The sequence below is a fragment of the Agelaius tricolor genome, unplaced genomic scaffold (assembly GCF_023055355.1).
Source record: "Agelaius tricolor isolate 1412-34295 unplaced genomic scaffold, bAgeTri1.0.p SCAF_4, whole genome shotgun sequence".
NCBI classification, from domain to species: Eukaryota; Metazoa; Chordata; class Aves; order Passeriformes; family Icteridae; genus Agelaius; species Agelaius tricolor.
In genome coordinates, this window is record NW_027269264.1 from 19,405,243 (window position 1) to 19,426,550 (window position 21,308).

General features: G+C 38.1%; 1 protein-coding gene across 1 annotated transcript in view; it reads right to left on the bottom strand.

Moving 5' to 3' along the window:
* The window catches only part of LRRC2 (leucine rich repeat containing 2), a 78,690-nt gene that overhangs the window by 41,342 nt on the left and 16,040 nt on the right, over positions 1 to 21,308 (bottom strand). Inside the window, exons 3-4 of the mRNA XM_071425933.1 lie at positions 13,467 to 13,677; positions 696 to 852 (exon numbers count right to left, since the gene is read on the bottom strand). Of these exons, the coding sequence (XP_071282034.1) occupies positions 696 to 852; positions 13,467 to 13,677 (368 nt within the window). The remainder of the gene's footprint in view (positions 1 to 695; positions 853 to 13,466; positions 13,678 to 21,308) is intronic.

Genomic DNA, 21,308 nt, shown 5'->3' on the forward strand with positions numbered 1-21,308 from the left:
TTTAGTTTAGATATCACAAAGAAATTTTTCACTGTAAGGGTGTTGAGGCACTGGCACAGGTTGCCTAGAAAAGTGGTGGAAGCAACATCCCTGGAAACATTCAAGGCCGGGTTGGAAGGGGCTCTGACCAACCTGGTCTAATGAAAGGTATCCCTGCCCACAGCAATGGGGTTGGAACTAGAAGACCTTTAAGGTCCCTTCCAATTCAAAATTTTCTATGAATCAATTACTCTATATGTCTTTAATAAATTAAGATCATTATTGAACTCTCAAAAAAAATTAAAATGTATATTTTTTGCAGGATTCTAATTTTTTATTCCTTTTTCCCGCAATCTTATGTTTCAATTCATCTTGAGGCTCAAAATTCTGTAATATTTCTATTTTTCTTAATCTGTAAGAAATATAAGACACCACCTGTTCCCAGAAACAACTCTCCATCTATTGAATACAAGCAATAACTGCCTTAGATAACAAAAATGTCCTAACTTTTTCCCGTACCATAATCATAGCTTTCAGTGCAATTTTACAAGTATAATTAAAGCCAGAGAGATATAAAAATGTAGTGGGAACTGTTCAGTGTAAATGAGGAAGACAATTATCAGTAAATTAACAAGAATATCCATGGATGCTCATTTCCCTGCAATATAGTTAAATGGTATGAATATAAAATACCTGAATATCTTGGACCAACTCACCAATTTCTGCTGGAAGATGGTTGATTTGATTTTTTGACAATTCCAGTACTCTCAGATCTTGAAATAGTGCAAGGTAGGTTGGAATGGTCTGTATCAATGTATTGTACACATGCCATTCTTTCAGATAGATCTGTTCTTTCAGAGAATCTGGGAGTTCCTGTAAATGAAATAAGAACTGGTAAACAGAAAGCATGAACTTAGAATTTTGTTACTCTGTTTCCAAACAAGGAGAAAAATGCACTTTGCCTCAATTATCTTGATGTAGAATAGTAGTTTGCCAAAGCCTTACAGAAGATGTCTGCTATTAAGGAGCACTGCAGCTGTCTTCACATATTCATTTTTTTAACTCCTAATGCAATTATTTGCTCTAAAACAGAAACCTATCTGAAGAACTCAATCTGTTTGGTGTCTCACACATTATTTCCTTTTTCCAGATGGAGGATTTCTTTAAAACACATTTCAGTGCTTTAATTCACACATCAAGATGTAGTAAAATGCAGCACAGAACAGAAGAGTGCATAGAGAATATCTAAATAGGGTTGGCTAAAAAAAAAAAAAAAAGAAGTGCGATTTTGTTCTGAAAGCCTGCCAATGCTTCAAAATTTGTTTTCCAAGAGGGAACAGAAACCATTTCAGATACTATACACAAATATCACCTGGCTTAACTTGCTAAGATGCTGTAGCAATGTTTAAAAAAATTTAGAGGATTTCCTTAGAAACAATGAAATTGATTTTAAAATTTAAAAACAAAATTGAATTTTAAATCAGTCCACATTTGCAAGTAATTTTTATTTAATCATGCAAAATCCTTTGCTTTCAAAATACAAAATAATTTTGAAATTTCCTGTAATTTCTGAGTTATTTTCAGATTATTCTATTTAACAAAAGTCTTCAATACATGAATGAAACCTAAATTTATAAAGCTTTACATTCTTACAAAATTGCTTTAATTAATTGGTAGTCACTTCAGATATACATGTCTTTGTTTGAATTGTCACCAAATTATTTGAGCTTGAAACAGACAAAAATCAATTCCAAAAGTTGAAGATCAGATCATTTAACCCTCACTTTCTAAAGCATTGCATAATTTACCAGTCTGTCCTAGCTTTTATAACACTGTGCACAAGTAACATGTGGAATAAATAATCTGGAAGAGGTTCTGCCACTAACTTTGCTCTGTATGAAGAGATGTGAGTGTTTCGGCCTTTGATTCTTTTATAAATTTCAGATTTGTTTCCTGTGCATGAAGAATATGGCACAGTAGGAATTACTGGTTTTTATAAAAATGATATTGCCCTCTTCTTTTTTTTTTCTCTAGATTTCATAGTTTTCCCAAGACGTTTGTAAGAATGATGCATTTGAAATATTTAATAGTGCTGAACTTCTGTATTAGCAATAGTGCTACTTAACTCTTAGTTAAATTAAAACATCTAACTGTAATTATAGATATTCTGGACTGTTGATCAGAAGCCATTTTTTGGTTGTTATTGCCTCTCATTTCAGTTATTTTCAAATTTATGCATGCAGACATAAAGCCTATGTTTTGTTGTTCTGGCTTGCTACCTTCCCTTCCATACTTGATAAGACAATTTCATTTCTTACTTCACTTTCCGATGAGGTGTATGTGTGTATTGCATTGTGATCCATCTTCTGTATTTGTCAGTTTATGACAATTAAAAAATAAAATGCCTCAAATGCCTCAGGGCTGGTAGTGAGAAACCTCTCCTCCTTTGTAGAATTAGTTACTATTTCTCATCTTCAGTGCTGCACATTTTTCTGCAGCAAAATAAAATAACAGAGGACCACAGCAAATGCAATTAGTATTCTCTTTCCTATCTTTAAAGAATGGAAAATTCAGCACAGAGGAGATAGTATTTAGCTGGAGTGTTATAGATATCTCTGTAGGGAAAAACCATGATTCAGAGAGAGAGATTCATAAACATATTGGAGAGGAAAAGATGTCTGTATTAACAGACACTATTTTCCACTCTATTTCTCCACACTGCAGGTCAGTCTCTGCTTTTCTATCAACCTAAAAGGTTTTTTCACTTTATTGTCACAACACACCATCTCCAGCTCTTTGGTGGCAAATACAGCCCTTTGTCCTCTGAAGCCAACAGCCACACTCTTCTCCCACATTGAAGGGAGAAGAAATAAATTCTCCTTGATACATTGAAAACAGTGCAGCATACAAGGGTATCTACCAGAGCAAGATCAAACTCATTCACCATTTTAGAAAAATTAAGCCAAAATATGAAAAATATTTATTACTAATGCATCACTTTTTTTAACTCTTCATGTCTGCGTTAAAACTTGTTTAGAGCACCAAGATATTCCTGTGCAGCAACAGAAATGCATTTAAACACTACTTCAAAAGAATGGAAGTAGATTCCATTCTTCTACCAACTGCCAACTTACTTTCCTTTTTTGCGAATATTTCTTTATATCATGTGATCATATTTACAATTTGCAAATGCAAGAATGCAAATACTTTGCTACTGTGTACTTTTTCAATATTTTCCATTTTAAAATGTATTTATGTTTGTGTTGCTGAAACATAAATTGATGTGATATTTTGCTTCATTACAAACTAGATAGGCATGGGAACTGAAACTTCCACAAGCTTTATGTTTGTTTTACTCTCTGATTCTCTTGTGTTCTTTTGTAATCTTCTGCTGCCATGCTAAAGCTGGCAGCCTGCTGATAAATTGCTGCGTGAAGACTGACACTTGGAGGATAGCCAGTCTTTTGCCTTTAACAGCAAAACAATACCTCAAACTTGTTTGATTTTTGGAGGAGAAAAAAAGTTTTAAAAGGAAATAAATAACAAACATACAACCATTGCTGATTATAATATCTCTAATTAGAAGATAATTCACCTGCTAGACCTGAGCCTGAACTAAAACTGTGATCAAAGCTCTAAGTTTAAATTTGATTTCTTTTCCAGGTCTATACTTTTATCTGTAATGGGCCAAAATAAAATTTTGGATCCAAATCTCCCACTCTTCTAAAAAAATGTGAAGCTAATTCCAGGCACTCTCTGCTGCAGGTCCCCAGCACAACACTGGCACTGTCCCCATGTCCCCCCTGTTGTCCCAAAACAACTGTGTGTTCTCTTTCACCCAGTGTGTGAAAGGCCAATGCACACAAGCATTCTTTGATTAATTTACAGTTTTGCATAGAAAGGATTGCTGGGTGGTAAGCCATAAACCTTAACCGGGCAATTCTATCAACAACTAGTTTATCCTTCTGACATCTGGACATCACTCCTCAGTCACTGGCTGCCCAGGGTGGTGGCACCCCAAGCGGCTGAAGGCAGACAGGGCTGAGCTCAGCAGGGCCACAAGCACTGGGGCTGTGTGGGAGGGGGTGGTTTAGGTCAGCTGGAGCCTCTGTGTGGAGAAAGCACGGTCTGCCAGGCATTTCTGCCTCCAGCTGGCTTCCCTCAGTCCCAGACAGCTCTGAGCTGTCTTAAGGGTGCTGGGGTGTGTGGTCCATTGCCACAACAGCACATTCCAGGGCCCTTTGTGATTCAGGGGTCTCATGGTGCCTAGAGACCACTGTTACACAGGGCCACGCCCTGACCCTGAGATTACTTAAAGAGCACTAAGACCTGGAGTGTCCAATCCCAGGAGAACACTTCCTTCAGAAGGTAGCACCTCCCCTGGACGCCTCAGTGGCAGAGATTGCCAAAGAGGTGCAGGGCGAACGGCTCGGGGGATGGGACGACCAACTCCTCTTCCTACTCCTCCTCCTCCTCTTCCTCTTCCTCCTCTTCATCTTTCTCCTCCTGCCCACAGGTGAGCCCCGTGCAACCATAGGCAGCACTGCAGGCAGACAACCACTGTGTGCCTCTCGCCACTGAAGCTCAAGAGAGATCCAAGGCAGCAGCTTCTGATTTCATCAAGCAGGTGACAGCAGCAGAGGCAGAGAGCCAGGGAACTGCTGCACACAGCCCCTGCAGCCCACCCCCCAGCTCCTCGCCAAGCCCTCTGGAAGCCCACATCCTCAGCAGGCGATGGGCAGGGGCAGCAGCAGGGGCAGTCCTGGAAGTACCAGAGACCAAGAAGATCTTGGTAGAGAAGAGGGAATGCTTGAAACTCTACAACCTCCAACACCTGTTTCAAGTGGAACACAATGAAAACCAAAGTTGGAGTGCTAGAAAAGGAGAAGCCTCCCCTGCCCCTCACACATCAGGCATGGTCAGAGTACTGGGGTTTTAACAATGGAGCATCCTACCTCAGCAGCCCACCTGAAAGAAATAGAGAAATGGGCCCAATTTGGACCCTGTTTTATGAGCCCCCCTAGAAGGCTGAAATGAGGGGTATGAGGATGACAGCACCATCCAGCGCAGCAGACAGAGAGAGACAGGAATCTGCAATTCACAGGCCCAACTGGTCACGTCCCAGCTCCTCCACATCAAGCCTGATGGAAGCCCATGTCCTCAGCAGGCAGCAAGGAGGACTGGCAGCAGGGGCACTCCTGTCAGCAGCAGCAACCAAGGCCTTGGCTAAGAGGGAGAAATACTGGGAAGATAGCAGAGGCCACGAGCTGTCCCAAGAAAAGGACAGGACAGACAAAAATTGGAGTACTAAGGAAGAGAGTTTTTCCATGCCCCTTCCACATGAGGCAAAGGAAGAGCACTGGGACAGTTAACTGCACACACCCACAAGCACCAAATTGGATGTGCCAAGGTGGGTCCATTATAGGCCTTCTTATGACCTGGATCTTCTCTCTGGCTTGGACGAAGACATGGATTGGGAGGAAGAATGTTTTTTCAACTTTGAAGGCGATGACATGTGGGATATGAGGGAAAGAATCCCTTCCAAAAAAACCACTTTCTGGCAGGAAGAGTTGTTGGCATGCAATAGGAAGTCATTTGAGTATATCCCACGCACGTCTGCACCAACAGCTGTCCCCATGCAACAGGCCTCCCTCTTCAGGAGGGCACTCGGTGCTCTGTGCAAGTTGTTCCAGTGCCCTTGCATCACGAGACAGCCAGAGTTATAGCATCCCCCTGCCAGCATCAGGTGGACCTCTGGAGATGGCAGCTGGTCCTAAGCCTGTGCAGAATCCCTGTAAAATCCCAGATGATAAGGGGCTAATGTGTATGTCTCAAACAACAATATACAGATGGATAGCTGTGGGTCCAGCCAAGTATTTTGGTAATAAAAGACAAGAATTGTTGATAATAACCAAGGATTTTTTGTAATAACATGTCATGGTAAAGAACAGGATGTTCTTCTTGAGAAGACAGCCACACAGTAGGCTGTGCTGGCCCAGGTAGAGCAGCACTTTTCCAGGACAAACCTGCTTGTTGTACCTAAGCACGTGAACAAGGCCAAGATGCAGCATTTGACTGTAGGGGGATATTAAGGCCACCCAAAACCCCCCAAACTTCCAAGAAATGCATTTCCAGAAACATCTGAAAGAATGGACTGTTCATGATGACAAATTTGCACAGCAAGTGAGATACCTGCCTTTAGGGCAGGAAAAACTCTTTATAAAAAGTACCTGCAGTCAAGTCCAGGGGGAATTTCTCATGTGATATTAGACTTGGGGATAAAGGAGATAATTGTTTCCACTCACTCTCCTTGTAACTGTTCTGTCTGGCCAGTAAAAAAGCCAAACAGAAAATAGGGATTGACCATTAATTATTGAAAATTAAATGCTAATATTGCATCTTTAACAGCAGCAAATACCACAGGGAGACTAGGACTCCTCCATGCTAGCACATTTTACCCTAGCCCAAAAAAGATCTACAATTCCAGTAGATGAGGGGATAATAATATATTGATGATGTATTGATTAAGGGTCCAGACACATAAAGTGGGAAATATTCAAAACTATATTATTGAGCACCTTGAAGATGTAGTGTTAAAAGATCCCAGAGGATAAAATTCAGTGCCCTGTTTCAGAGAAAAAATCTTGGGAAGGGAGGTGCTGTTTGTGTCCCTGCTGAGACATTAACCTCAGTGTAGCATGCAACTGTGCCACAAATAAAAAAGGAGGAAGGCCACCTAAGAAGCTCTGCCCACAGCCTGTCATCTCTGCACTTCTATCCCAATATGGTACCCCTTGACAAAGCACTGACGGATGTTACCACTCCCAAGCACATACCCCACAGGCCTAATTTGGGACTTTTTCACCCTGTGGCTTGACTTTGGACCCAGTTCCTGGAAATCAAGATGCACTGGACCCATGTCCAACAGGCAGTATTTGCCCAATTCCTCATACCCACTGCCTGTTAAAGATTATTTTGCTCCCATAGTGTCCCTAAATATAACTTATGGACTATAATGACACCTGGATTTGCAATATGAGGAACTGTCTTGTACCATTTGGATTAGCTCTGAGATTTAAGATACACCTTATATAGTTATCAGACCACATCAAAGGGCGATAGAAAACATAACATGGCAAATGCATACATCAAGCAATTGGACAAAGTATGCCTCTGGAGAACTAAAATTGCAAGTCCAACAAGTATCAAAAAAGGCTTTACAAGATCAATTTCTTAAAGAACAAGATGTATATGGAATTCTAAATTTAGCCAACACAGAATGTTATATAACCATTCATTATGCCTCTACTTCCATCAAGGAAACATGAGCTAAGATGAAAGAGATAACTGGCTAAATTGCAGAATTGTTTCAACCTATGAAGCTGAATGACTGGTTTAATGGCTGGAGCCCCATGTAGACATCCTGGTTGATGTCTACATTCTGATCATTAGAACTCCTTAGGGTGAGGCTCATGATTACTGCATGGGGATTTATTTTCTAAATTATTGGAATGGTAATTGTTTCATACATGATTTATTGAGTTGTCTCTTCTGCTTCATTCTTATTTTCTCCCTCTGTATGGTATGTTCACTTTACCACCATGGATGAAGAGTGTGATCAAAGACTATGACCACGATCAAAATTTAAGTAGCAAGTTGGTGTAAGGAAAGGCTTAATAACATTTGCAGCATATACTTTAAACAAGCACTTACTGGTGGCTATCTTCTGCTTGTACTATCTCCTCTATGACTTTATCTCTCTCTGCCTCGTCCCCACCTCAGTCTTTTTTGCCCATTCTCTTAATAAGCCTGGTACACAAAGTAAAATTGGTGTTAATGAACCAGTATTTGGTCTCATTTGCACCTTCATTTGGGCAGAGCAATTTAATATCAAATTGTAACAGTAATTTACTGATAAAACTCTGTGAGCTTTTTTGGACCCTCTGGCTTTTGTCATTCCTTTCAACCATGAGCATTTACAAGTCTGTGGTGGGACATCACAGTCCCAAGGGACCAATGTGGGGGGCTTTTTGTGGCCATGTCAATCAAACATGATGATTTGCCAACCCTCCTCATTTGTGCCTATTGCTTCTTGAGAGAAAGAGGAGAGCAGGCAAAGCCCACACTGGCAGGCAGAGCAGGAGAACCCTCCTCCTCCTCTTCTATGGGCCAAGCAGAGACCCTGCCCTTAGCCTCTCCCATGCCTCTTGCACTCCAGCTCCTGACTGGCTGGAGCCCAGCAGCAAAGAGGCAATGCTTTTTGACCCTTTGGAGGAAATAAATACATCAGTGTGAGTAACAGTTGGAAATAACAAATGGAAATTGTCTGTTTTCTGTGAAAATACATATTATGTTAGACAATAAAACTGTGAGAATAACTACAAATATAGTCATTTGCTGCCTTGTTTTGTGAGGAAATTAAAGCAAGAAAATCATGATTGATGAGTAAAGAATTTTACCACCACTCACTTACTTGCACATCTGACATTAAAGTTTTTTAAAGTAAGTAGGCATCCAAATCTTCTACTCAGGCAAAGTAGCATAGCTGAGAGCAATCCTACTCTATATTTAAGGAGCATCACCAGTTTTCTTCTGCCAATATTGATATCACAGCATTTAAAAATTTGCTTATGCTGAATGTTTTGTGAAAAATATTTAAAATTCACTGATTCGCTAGAGAATAAACATTCATTAATTAATAGCAGAAAGCAAACACTCAGAGGGGAAAACCAGAGTTAAAGTGATTTAGTTTAAAAATTCATATGAATATTCATGTCATTATTTTGCCTCAGTTTCTAGTTCTAATGCTGCTGTTTCTCTGAAGAACTCATTTAGTTGAGTTGATACATGTTTATGTGTACAGAGGTTCTCAAGTGTTGCATCAATTGTGCTTTTTTTTCCTAGGCATCCAATTCAAACACAAAATTCAAAGGTCCATCATCTATACATATATATATATATATATATATATATATATATATATATATATATATATATTTCACAGTGTGTTTCCCTGTAAAGCTCCCAAATAAGTAATTTTATTTTTCTGGAACATACCTTGGAAACCTGAAATTACTTGTGGCACAACATATCACTGTCATGCTTTCAAAGTCCCAAATGTTTTGCAAACAGAAGAAGAATTGGCAGACTCACTGCTGGGGCAATACAACTGGATTCTGCCCCTTTTTTATTAAAAGAGAAAAAGAAGAGAAAACCCGTCCGATTTCATTCACAATATCAGGTTGTGATTCTGTGATTATGAGACCAGACAATTTTTTATGGTAGGCTTTTTTCTTACCTAACTGCAAATACTGATTCGTTACTGTTCCCAGCTGGCAGAAATGCACACCCATGGGAGGTAGACACTTGAGTCACAGAACCACAGAATCACAGAATTAACTAGCTGAAACTCGACTGACCTTTGAGATCATTGAGTCCAGCCCATGACCCAACGCCACCTTGTCAAAACGTGGCACCAAGTGCCGCATCCACTCTTTTCTTAAACACCTTCAGGGACAGTGATTCTACAAACTCTCTGGGCAACCCATTCCAATGCCCAATCATTCCTTCTGTGAAGAACTTTTCCCTAGTGTCCAGCCTAAAATATTTGTCCAATATGTAAAAGGGAGACAAGGATCCCTGAACCTTAAGGTTGTTGTCAAACAGCCCCAGCCAGATGGAGCTTTGACAGGTAAGATTATGTCATAAACATAGACATCAACCACTGCCCATAGGCTGAAGCTAACTACATGGACAGGCATGGTTAAACCACAACCCAAGTTACAAAATGTCTTTTAGATTCAGAGGGACTTGAATAAGGATCTGCATAAAGAGAAAACATATTTTTCAGAATTCATATACTGTAAAATTAAGTTCAAGGCTCTTTAGCTACTACTTTGTACCTGCTTGTCTAACCTAGTAATTTTTCGTGTGAGCTTTTTACTTTCATGTGAGCTACACAGAACACTGTAGTGTGTCATTCGCTCTTGCAATCTAACATTTTCTCCTTTTGTTTTCCTGGAATCAAGGTCGTTTTCATTTCTATAGTTATCCCTTTAAAGGCATGACCAGTGCTAACTGTATCATGTTTAAGACTGTTATTCTTGCTTTTAAGGAAACCTGATTTGTACTTGATTCCTCTTATTTCCGGTCTCTTTTTGCTGATCTCACTGTCACTCTACCTTTGTTAAAAGCACAAACTGCAATGCTCCCCTGTCTACTTTAACACTGTGTCATAATTTAAAGCCACACTTTGGCTTAAAATCCATAAATCACTCACTCTATTCATCTTCTTCACAGAAATACATGCTTTTAAGGAGGCTCATAGTCGTGAGCACTAAAAGTAAAATATACCAGAAAGTGTTAAAGGCTAATTATTACAAAATTATTACCCTTTTGTCCTTTACTATTGTGTTGATGTCAAAGAGCTTTATCTTTTCTCAGATGTGTTAAAATAATTACTTTACAAGGAACAGTGGGTCTCCACCTAATGAAAATACATTATCATACAAACAATATTTGAGAAGTGGGGAAAAAAGTGGCACAAAGTCTCAAAGGAAGGAATTCCTATTAGGAATTCAAAAGATGTGATCTGCTCTGATTTTCACCTTTACTAAGGTTCTCAGAAGAGGGTCTGACATTATTTTCAAAAAGGCATGACCCAGATTATTTTCAAAATATTTACCCAGGCTATCCCAAACTCTTGTGACTGGGTGAATATAGTTATGTATCCACAAGTACTCTGCTGTGCAGGGTATCCTCAGAGATAAGGGGAGACCATGTTCTCCAGGTGCCACATAGCCTCATGGGGCTTTTGCTGCAGCATAACCAAAGCCAATGACTACATCTCTCAACTGCTAGGCTAATAGTTTTTCTAAATGAACTTAAGGGTCTTCTCCAGCCTAAACAATTTTATGATTCCATCATAGAATGTTTTACAAATTCCCTTTTTAGCCTCCTACTCAACAATGCAGTATCAGTAAGCCAGATGCTACATGAATATGGAGCACAAAGCAGCAGCTTCTTTCCAACCAGGCTGCATTTTTACCATCTAGACAGCCTGGGTACTCTGACACAGAGACCTATGGAAAGCATGTGTTAAAGCCACATCCCTCTGCTGGGGATTACTCCTCTGTGTGACTTAGCTTCCCAGCATCCATAAAAAGAAATGGTATAGCTCAAAAGCAAGCCTTGTTCTCAAAATTAAACCTCTAAGTCACACCAACAACCTACTCAGATTTAGCTATCAACTGTCCAGAGGATATATTACTGCTTCATTGATGGGAGAAAAGGGGAAACATAATAGAAATACTTATCAGGTAAAAGGAAGATAGAAGATTTAGCAGCTGGTCCCCAAATGGATACTTTACAGGACTGTGCTGTTTGCTGCTGCCAATGGTAAGTGGCCAGTCAACAGCAAATCCAGCTTGTTATGTGCCCATAAATCTGCACAGGTAATCCCAACTCTGACTTCTCCAATTCCCTGAGTGCTTAATCACCGAAACTTTGAACTCATAGATGCATTTGTGCGCAAAACAAATTAAAAAAACCTAAACCACAATTGACACCACAGCTCCCAGCTACATAACATACAGACTTCTCTGAGAAAACTGTCATATGTCCACATATTTTATTCATGTGCAGATTGCCAGACTGTGCAGCATTGGTTTCATAGTCTGAAAATTCATTTTGCTTAAATGTGAATATTTTCTTTTTGTGAGAAAGTAATAGGAGAAAAGACAATAGTATCTGATTCTGTCTTTGGTTCAGAAACAACAGTTCAGATTTTAAAAAGCAAAATTAGTGGTATGACTTGTATAAGAGACAAAAGTTTCTGCATTAAGTGGATATACACTTCTTTCAGAACTTTGTCAAGTGAGTTTTCACAATTTTAAAATAATTGTCATCTGTTAGAAAGTGACATTTCAACTTTAAAGGAGCACTGATCTAAATAAATCAGCTGTTACTGCATTTTTGTCTGGAGACATCTAAACTATGTAAGTTTGTTGTTGAAACAGGAAACCCACTTTAGCTAGGCTAGAGCTGGACAATGAGACTTGAGGGCTGTTTTATATGGACACACTGAGCATGTGATAAGAAGATATCAAAACCCATGGTGTTTAGGAATGTACTGCTCAAGGTGGCATAATATACATAACAGTACATCAATTTCTCTTAAATGGAGTTTTTCAGAACATCAAATTAAAATTAAATATTCTGGAAAACAAAACAACACATGCATGTTTGATTTTGCCTCCTAATGTAAAGCCTAGTTTATGATGCCAAAGCAAAATTTTAATGGTTTGACAAAAGGGAATAAACAACAGAGAAGTCTAATTATGCAACTCTCTATACCCTGATACATTAAGGATATTTGCAGGTTCTACTATATCAGTGTCTAAGTAGCTGTAATCTCTTTCTTTTTTTTTTTTTTTTCCTTTAAGTACCTCTAAACTAAAGTACCTGTAAACTAAGGTTTACAATACCCAAAAGAATGCAGCATTTAACTACACATCTTAAACATCACATTCAAAATCCCAAGTTCTTGAATGAAGAGGTGTGGTAGCTCCCCAACAACCAGTCCTACCAGGTCAGTGATTGGTATCAGTTGAGGAAAGAGTCTCTGTAGTAGAGCTGAATGGGAATCAGGGTTCTCTACAGCCCAGAAATTTCAAATATTGTATGTTTATTTAGAAGGAAATTAAACCAAGAAAGAAAAATGAAAGCTGAAAAAGAAACCACCATGAGATTCAAGATCAAATCTAGGATAAAGTTACACTTCAGGTCAATCAAAAAATAATTCTAGCTTCTTTATCAATGTTTTGACTTCTATTTTTTGGAATGATAATACCACATGAAAAAATCAAAATTTTAATTTCACTTTATCATTAATAACATTTCTCCAAATACAGTTCAATCAAAGCTTTTACAACTCCAGAAATCTTGAGACTAGCTGTAACCCATCACTTGCTCAATTTCAAACCAGCACTAATTCATATCTTACCTGCAAGCTGCTATTTCACATCAAGCATATCTGCAATTCAAATGTGGCATTTTTTCAGTAGGACCCTTGTGGATTGATGCTAATATTAGTTTTAAACTGAGCAGAGCTTGAGAAAGTGTTATCACACCATTAGAGCAATAACACAGATCTCTGATTAGTAGAAGACGGCAATAAGCCAACAAATATTATTTTCATGTCTCTTCGTGCACTGGGGAATTTTAGAGAAAGAGAACTTATTGCAATATTATTACCCATACCAAAATTTTTGAGGGGGATGAATTACATGTATCAGCAGAGAATTTAAAATACTCATACCTGAAAACTAAACCACTAGTTCAGGCTGAGGTAGAAAATACTTTTGGTCACTTCTAACACTGTGTAAAAGCATCAATTTCATATTTGCCATAAAAAGGGGGAGATTAAAAGATAAGTCTAAGAAACCCAAACTCTTCAGCAACAGAAACATATTTTCCATTAGATTTACCGTCCACTGCTCTCCAGAAAGCTGAAAAATAAACTTGTTTCGTTCTTTATTTACTCCATCTGACAAGGCATGGCTCTTCTTGAGCTGAGGATTCTTTCCATGGGTGTCCAGGTTCTTCTCATTGATGTCTACAAAGCCATTCTTGAGGTATTTTGATTGAGGAATACCTTTCTTACGGCACTCTAGTATAAAATTCCATTCCTGTTTTATCCTGAAATAGTGCCAAAAAATGCTCATGTAAAAAAAATATGGCAAGTAAGTTCTAAAGCTTAATCTGTGTTTGCAGAAGTACTTAATTAAATATAATTATTCATCTAATGTATTGGCTATTTTTTATATATGTATACTAAGAAAATATGCATTTACTGGAGTTACGCTAGACTTATGTATAGATTTCAAGTGATTAGGATTTCATTCACTGACTATAAAACAGTGAGACCCAGAGAATAACAGAAAAGTGGAGACTGAGCAAACTCTTACAGAAAAGAGCAAAAATTATACCCTTTATTTTGATAGGATAGGAAATATATTCTCACAGAACAAATTACATGCATAAACAAAATCAAGTTCCTGGTGATATAGGAAAACATTTTCTTTGGGGTAAAAAGATATGAAGTGCCTTTTTTCCCTGCCCTTTCTGGATCAAGTAAAATGATATATTTTAATTTTTACACCAATATCTTCTTAGAAGGTAAAGGTCAAAGTTATCACATGCCAACTGATTCCAGATTCAGTTTCAGTGTAGCTGCTACATCACCTCCACAGCAAGCTTTTCCTCATAACTTCAGGTGCAAATTCAATTTGGTACAATTAAGCATTGTCAAGAGTTCGTGCTTTTAGTTAGGAGAGATTTATTTCAGTTTAGTCAATTAAAGAACTGGTTGATTAACAAAAACAAGCCTTTCTTACACCAAAACAAGACTCTGCAGGGTCCCTTGTATCATAAATCTCACATTTTGAATTCTATATCCTGTGGTACGTAAGACTCATTTATGCCATCTCCATCCTCTGACAGAAACTTTAATCTAAAGGACTGAAGAAAACTGAGTGCTTTAGGAGGACACAAAGTTCAGGATAAAGTAGCCCTAGAGAAAGTAAATGCATTATGTCCCAGAAAGAGAAACACGTGCAAATTTATAAAGTTCAAATAGGAAGTAACAAAATCTTTACACATATTACCACTTAATCATGGGGTTCTTCTCTACAATGCTAGGATGTAAAAAAAAAAAAAAAAAAAAAAAAAAAGTCACATGAAACAGAATCGTGAAATAATAGAATTATTTGGGTTGGAAGGGATGCTGAAGATCATCTAGTTCCAACCCCACTTCCATGGGCAGGGACACCTTCCACTAGACCAGGTTGCTCAAGTTCTCCCCTCAGCCCCAAACGAACCTTTAACACTTCCAGGGATGGGGCATCCATAGCTTCTCTGAGCAACTTGTTTCAGTGCCTCATCACCCTCTCAGTATAAGAATTTCTTCCTAATATCTAGTCTAAACCTACTCTCTTTCAGTTTGAAGGCATTCTCCCTTGTCTTGTCACTACAGTCCCTGACAGAGAGACTCTCTGGCTTCCTTGTAGCCACTCTTCAGATAATAAAAGGTTGCTATGAGACCTCCAAGTAACTTTCTCTTCTCCAGGCTGAACCACCCAAACTTTCTCAGCCTGTCTTCACAAGGGAGGTGCTCCAGTCCTCTTATCAATTTCACGACCTCCTCTGGACTTTCTCAAACAAGTCCATATTGTCTTTATTTTGGGGGCTCCAGAGCTGGATGTGGAGTCTCACAAGAGCAGAGCAGAGGAATGGAATCACCTCCCTTGACCTGCTTTTGATGCTCAGGAGGCAGTTGCTTTCTGGACTGTAAACACACATTGCTGGCTCATGTTTAGTTTTTTCTCAAATATCACCTGCAAGTCTTCTCAGGACTGCTCTCAATCAATTCCATGCTCAGCCTGTAATATGTCTGGGATCACCTCAACCCAGGTGTAGCACCTTGCATTTCACTTTCTTGAAATTCATGAGTTTTGCACAAATCCACCTTTCAAGCCTGTCAAGGTCCCTCTGGGTGGCATCCCTTCCCTCCAGCATGACTGCAGCACACAGCTTGGTGTTGTCAGTGAATTTGCTCAGGGTGCCCTCAATCCCACTGTCCATGTTGCCAAAGCAGAGATACTGAGCAGCCTTGGCGCCAGCACTGACTCCTAAGGGACACCACTCATTACTGGTCTCCACTTGGTCATTGATCCACTGGCCACAACACTTTGCATGCAGCCATCCAGCCAGGACTTTATCCACCAGAGGGTCCATCCCTCAGATCCATGACCCCCTATTTGGAGTCAAACATGGCATGCGAGACAGCATTGAACATTTTGCATAAGTCCAGGTAGATGATGTCAATTTCTTTGCCCCTATCCACCAATGCCATGGTTCCATCATAAAAGACTGCCAGATTTGTCAGGATTAAAACCAGAATGTTTGGTTTTAAGTCACATGCAAGAAACCCATTGCAAACTTAGGTGAAAGAAGCTTGTCCCAAAATCTTGTTGAAATAAATTATTTTTGGACACCCATAACAAGATATGAAGCCACAATGTAGAGCACTCTTATGGAAATATAGTAGCACAGATTAAAAGTCATAGATGACTTAATGCTTTCCAAAAAAGTCTTTAGAGAGCAAAACTGCATGCCTAGATAGAAAGGCATTGAGACAGTTGTATACATTGTGGCACTTACAGAAATCTCAGGGGATTTTAGAGAGACTTGGAAGCAGACAGCACAGCAATGGCAAAGACACAGAGCACAGGGACACACTGCAGGCACTTTCTACACTTTTGGAAAATACATATAACCATTTTTCAGAGAAGCAAGCCTGAGGGACCACCAGAGGAGAGTTTCAAGGAGCAGCACTCTACACATGGAACATAAGAGAACTGCAGAAAGCCCCTTCTATAACAATGACTGCAATGCACTGTGACATCTTTATAAAGGGAAAGCACAGAAAAGCACCTTCTACAAATATTTCAGGAGGTGAATTAACAGTGAGGTTGGTTAAAAGGTAGCTCACTGGATAAAGTGTTGACGGACTATAGGAAGACAGGACAAACTCGGACTAAGCGCATTCTAATGAAAAGACAGTAAGGCTCTCTTTGTCCTTTATTTCAAAAATTACAGAAATATTTTTTAAAAGATAAAATTGTATTTACCTTCAAATGAAAAAAATTAGAAAGAAACATGAGTTCTGATAAACACCAAAAAAGCAAATGAAGTTACTACAGGTATACAAATGAGTAGGAAAACGATTTGTAGCATATCAGATGAAGGAAGCTCCACAAAGACAATGGGAATAACTTCTCAAAATATGAAAGGAGCAATAAAGGAATAGTTATAGAAAGCTGCAGAAATGTTATTCATTCTTGGCTTCAGTTTTCATTAGAGAGATCAAGATGTACTTCACAAGTCAACATCTGGAAGAATTCCTGGTGCTAAAAAGTATCAGTAGGGGAGGTGTGAGAATACTAAAATATATTTGAAATAAATCTCCTAGTTTCTCTGAGTGTCTACTGCATTGGGGAATGTTTCATACCACAGCAAGCTGTGATATATAAGTGAGTTAAGAAAAAATATACTGGACAGACAGAAGAACATTCAGCCCAGGGAGTCCCTAGAGTGAACTAAAGGTGTTAGCACAGTCAAGATGTTAGCACAGTCAAGGTGTTAGCACAGTTCACCAACTATTCACAATATCTCAACAAATATTGTCTGAGTTTACTTAATACAACAAAAGCAAGAAAATAGGTTAAAGCAGATACAGCTCCTCAGCCCACACTGTGATATGTCACCAAATTGTGGCTAATATTTCTAAATTTTCTGAGGGAGAAAGATCCAAATATCTGGTATCACTAAGCAGCCCTGCTAAGGGTATCCCCACCAGCTGCAGTCTGCAAGTGCTGAGATGATAGAGTTTTCCATACCAGCAGACATGATAGTTCAAAAACCTTTCAGACGCTTTGACACATGAGCAAATTCAATTTTTAGTGTTGATTTTAACAATCTGTCATTTGTACTGCAGAAACTATCAACACAACTGAGTGTGGATATTGTAATTGCAAGAGGGTGCTAGGAAAAGCTACCAAACAATAGTTCCATATACTATACGGAAAAATAAACAATCCCAAAACACCTACTCATATTTTGTTCCAAAACTTGTGTACCAGTGAGTATAGCTATATAGATATAAAAGCTCTGTACGGCTAGGAAGTGAAGTGGTATGGGGAAGGTGTTAACTGAATTTCAAGAAAGAAAGAAAAATTATCTGAACAAATAAGAGACAGGAGCCATAAGGATCATAGGATCAAACAAGTAGAATTCTTTTTTTCTAAAATATTCCATATTTTACTTACCACTGCTGTTCTGTTCTTTCTGACATTCTCCAGTCCTCCAGACAGTTTTTTCTGTCCTTCTCTGAAGCTTAATTCTGCATTACTACCCTCTAATTTCCATGGAATTCCTTCATTTTCTATCAAAGCAATAAATATTTCACTCAGTGCATACTTTAGTGCACTGAAAAAAATTGCACAAAGTGCAATACAAAATGGGGGAGTTTGTGTTCATTGCTCTTCTTTCAAACCCAAAAAATGACTGACTCATTCCTGACAGTATAAATTCTGAGAATGTTAGAAACCTAAACAACAGAAATAAGAGGTCAAAAAGTCTAACCCAATAAAAAGTAAGCTGCATCACTACACATAAGCACTGGCTCTGTCAGGTAGACCCCAGGAACACCAGAATAGAGGGCTCAGGTCTAAAATTTTACTCTCTCAAAACAAGGAATTTACAAAATGGTAAGAAGGGAGTTACATTAAAGCAGAAAAAACAAACTGCCCTCTGACTGTCTGCTGATAACCTGTATAAAACACAAAGTCAGGAGGTCATTGCTAGTAAAAATACATACAACAAAAATGGTTGTTAAGCAAATCAGTCAGTGATTTACCTCAGAAGAAAGACAGAGGTTAAAAATTAAATCTACTAGGGAACTCACATGTATATTGCACACTGATATGGAAATCCTATGTCAAATTTTCTCTTTACTCATACATTAAGTTATGGTAACATGCTCTGTTAGGCTTTTAAAGAATGCAGGTATCATATACAAGCACATTTAGAACAGATGGAAGGTGAATTAATAATGGAGCAACAAAAGTGCATAATTTTGTACAGTACATCTCAGAATGAAAACATTATATTTCCCATGGGCAAAGAGTCTAATAATTTACAACACCTGGCTTTACCCTCAAGTTACATACTACCCAAATTAATCACTATGAGCCTTACTGGCCTGGAGTTGCAAATTATATCAAGCCAGTGTGTATCATGAAGAAAAGATGACAAAGCTGTAAATTTGCAAGTTCAGTTGAGACCAAACCAAAGGGATCTATTTGGCTACATGGCTGTCATTCTGCTCTGTCATTGTCAAAAAATTGAGATGATGGTGCTTTTTAAGGGATCATTATGAAAATAAAGACCTTTTAAAATCTTCATTTGGTGACAATCCTCAAATTATACAGAATTTTCACCATTTTTGTCATATCAGGAGGCTATTACATGAATCTTTAGGAAAGATATCTAAAAGAAAAGGTATCTAAACCATTGAGGCAAAAAGAAAAGAGATATTCACATAAATAAAATAATCTTTCAATTACTAATATACATTTATGAAGTAATATTTGGTCTTTGCACTTTAAAGACTCCTAATATTCCAGAAACACATTTCCACATATGACAAATAAGTTTAAAAACCTCAGCTCTCCTGAAGTTTATGTCCTTTTAATACTATTTAACAATAAAATATTTTCATCTTCCTCTAGGCCTTGATCAAACAGTTAAAGTCAGATTAAAAAAAAAACCACAATTATTTTCAATAGTAAGAAAAATAAAGGCAGTAAAGTCAAGCCTAATTTAGGTGGGATTATGAACATGAGAAATATTTTTCTTGGACAAAGGGCCCAGATGAGATGTAAGGTTCCAACTCAGCTAACCATTATAGTATTTCCTCTTCAATCATACAATTAGTTCCCCTAATTTTAGAAAAGGCTGGTTGCATGCTGCTTATGTTTGTCAAAAAAAAAAGAAAAGGAATATTAAGTTTCATACCTATATATCTGTAACACAAAAGCACACCTGTCACTAAGGCATATGTATGTGGTATAGAGAAATTTTACTCTGGCAAGTTATTTTCCAATATATTGCCTTTTTACAGTAAGCTTTCAGGACAATACGTTACAGTTATGAAACAAGATCAACAGGGAAATAGAAGATTCAAGTATTTTCATTTTGGTTAGTGCTGTGTTCCTCTTCAGGTAATCATTTCCCAAATGCTACTTCACTATTGGAGTGTACCTTCAGAAGAAAGATTCATGGCATATATTTTTCCTTATTATTATACATATTTCTTTTCAAGGACATGGTAGTTCCCTTCTTGAAATTTTATTTTCTCCAGCAACATAATGAATCTAATCAACCTGATGCAAGGAATTACTCTACAATAAATCCAGTGATTGGACCCTTCAAAGGAGCAACCAGTTTGGAAAAGAAGTGTTCATGGGTAGGGATTTCAGAGCCATCAAAGCAAATGAGGAGCAACTGGGTTTCTTTCAATTGCTCTTCCTTCAGCAGGTATACTCTGCTCAATGTCTGATTAGAAGCCCTTGGAGGAAAGCTGTGATCCCTAGGTAAGGAAAGGAATTTTCGTTAGATGGCACTCTTTCCTCTAAGCCAGGGCACAAGAATTGACTGGGACACTACATGGTGACACCAGTTTAGAACTCCTGAGCAATGTTTAAATCAGAGTCACTAGCTGCACTGGATCATTAAATAATCCTATGGAATTTTTAGAAGACCATCGCAGTAGAACTGGAGCTCAGCCCAGAATAATATTCCTGATGGATGAGAAACATTTGCTTCAAATTCAATTGGATTGATTCAATTTCAGTATCACTGCCAGGCTCTTCCATGCAATTTAAAGGATTGTGGCTGAACATCAGCTTTTGTCTTACAATGCATTGCTGTGCATTACTTTAGACACATGGTCTGTATGCACAAGTGCCTACAAACAAAGGCAAATAACACAGTATTTTTATTAGTGCTGAAAATCGAAACCAAAACTGTTAACTGTAATTTGTGTTTGTGGCCAAGAGACTGCCAGCTCCAGTTTTAGTCTAGCTTGGAAAAAGTTCTGCATTGGGTATTGAGTAAGAGAATAAAGATAAACATAACAAATGAAATCTTAGTTAAGGTGCAAATAGAGTTATAACACTGAAGTTTGGCAGAGTGATAGAGACAAATATTTTTAATTAAACTTGTAAACTCTCAGGGGGAAAAAAAGTCAGTCTGCCAGCAAAATGTAGTTTTCTTGTTGCTTTTTATTTTTAATATTCAAGAAGTATATAACTCAAAAAATAATACATGCACATTGACTTATATGCACATAGCCAGACTTTGAGAAGAAATTTTTGAAGAAGAGACAGCGGAAGAGGTAGCTGAACAAGCTTTTATTTTTGCTGCATGTTTGTTGGTGGACAGAGAAGGCTGTGCCATTTCACAGCAAAGATTTAGATAGCTAATCTGGGCAAACAGCTCTGGCATTTCCTCACAGAGATGTTTAATTTGTTAGCGTTCAGATTTATCTTACCTACTTCTCACCAAATGACAAACATGTTGCCATCCCTCAAAAAAAAAAAAAAAAAACCCTAACTGTAAACATTCATTCTTTTTCCCTAAAAAAAGAAAAAATAAAAAAGAAAAAAGAAAACAAGTAAAAAAGAAATCTCAATGAGGAAAATCAT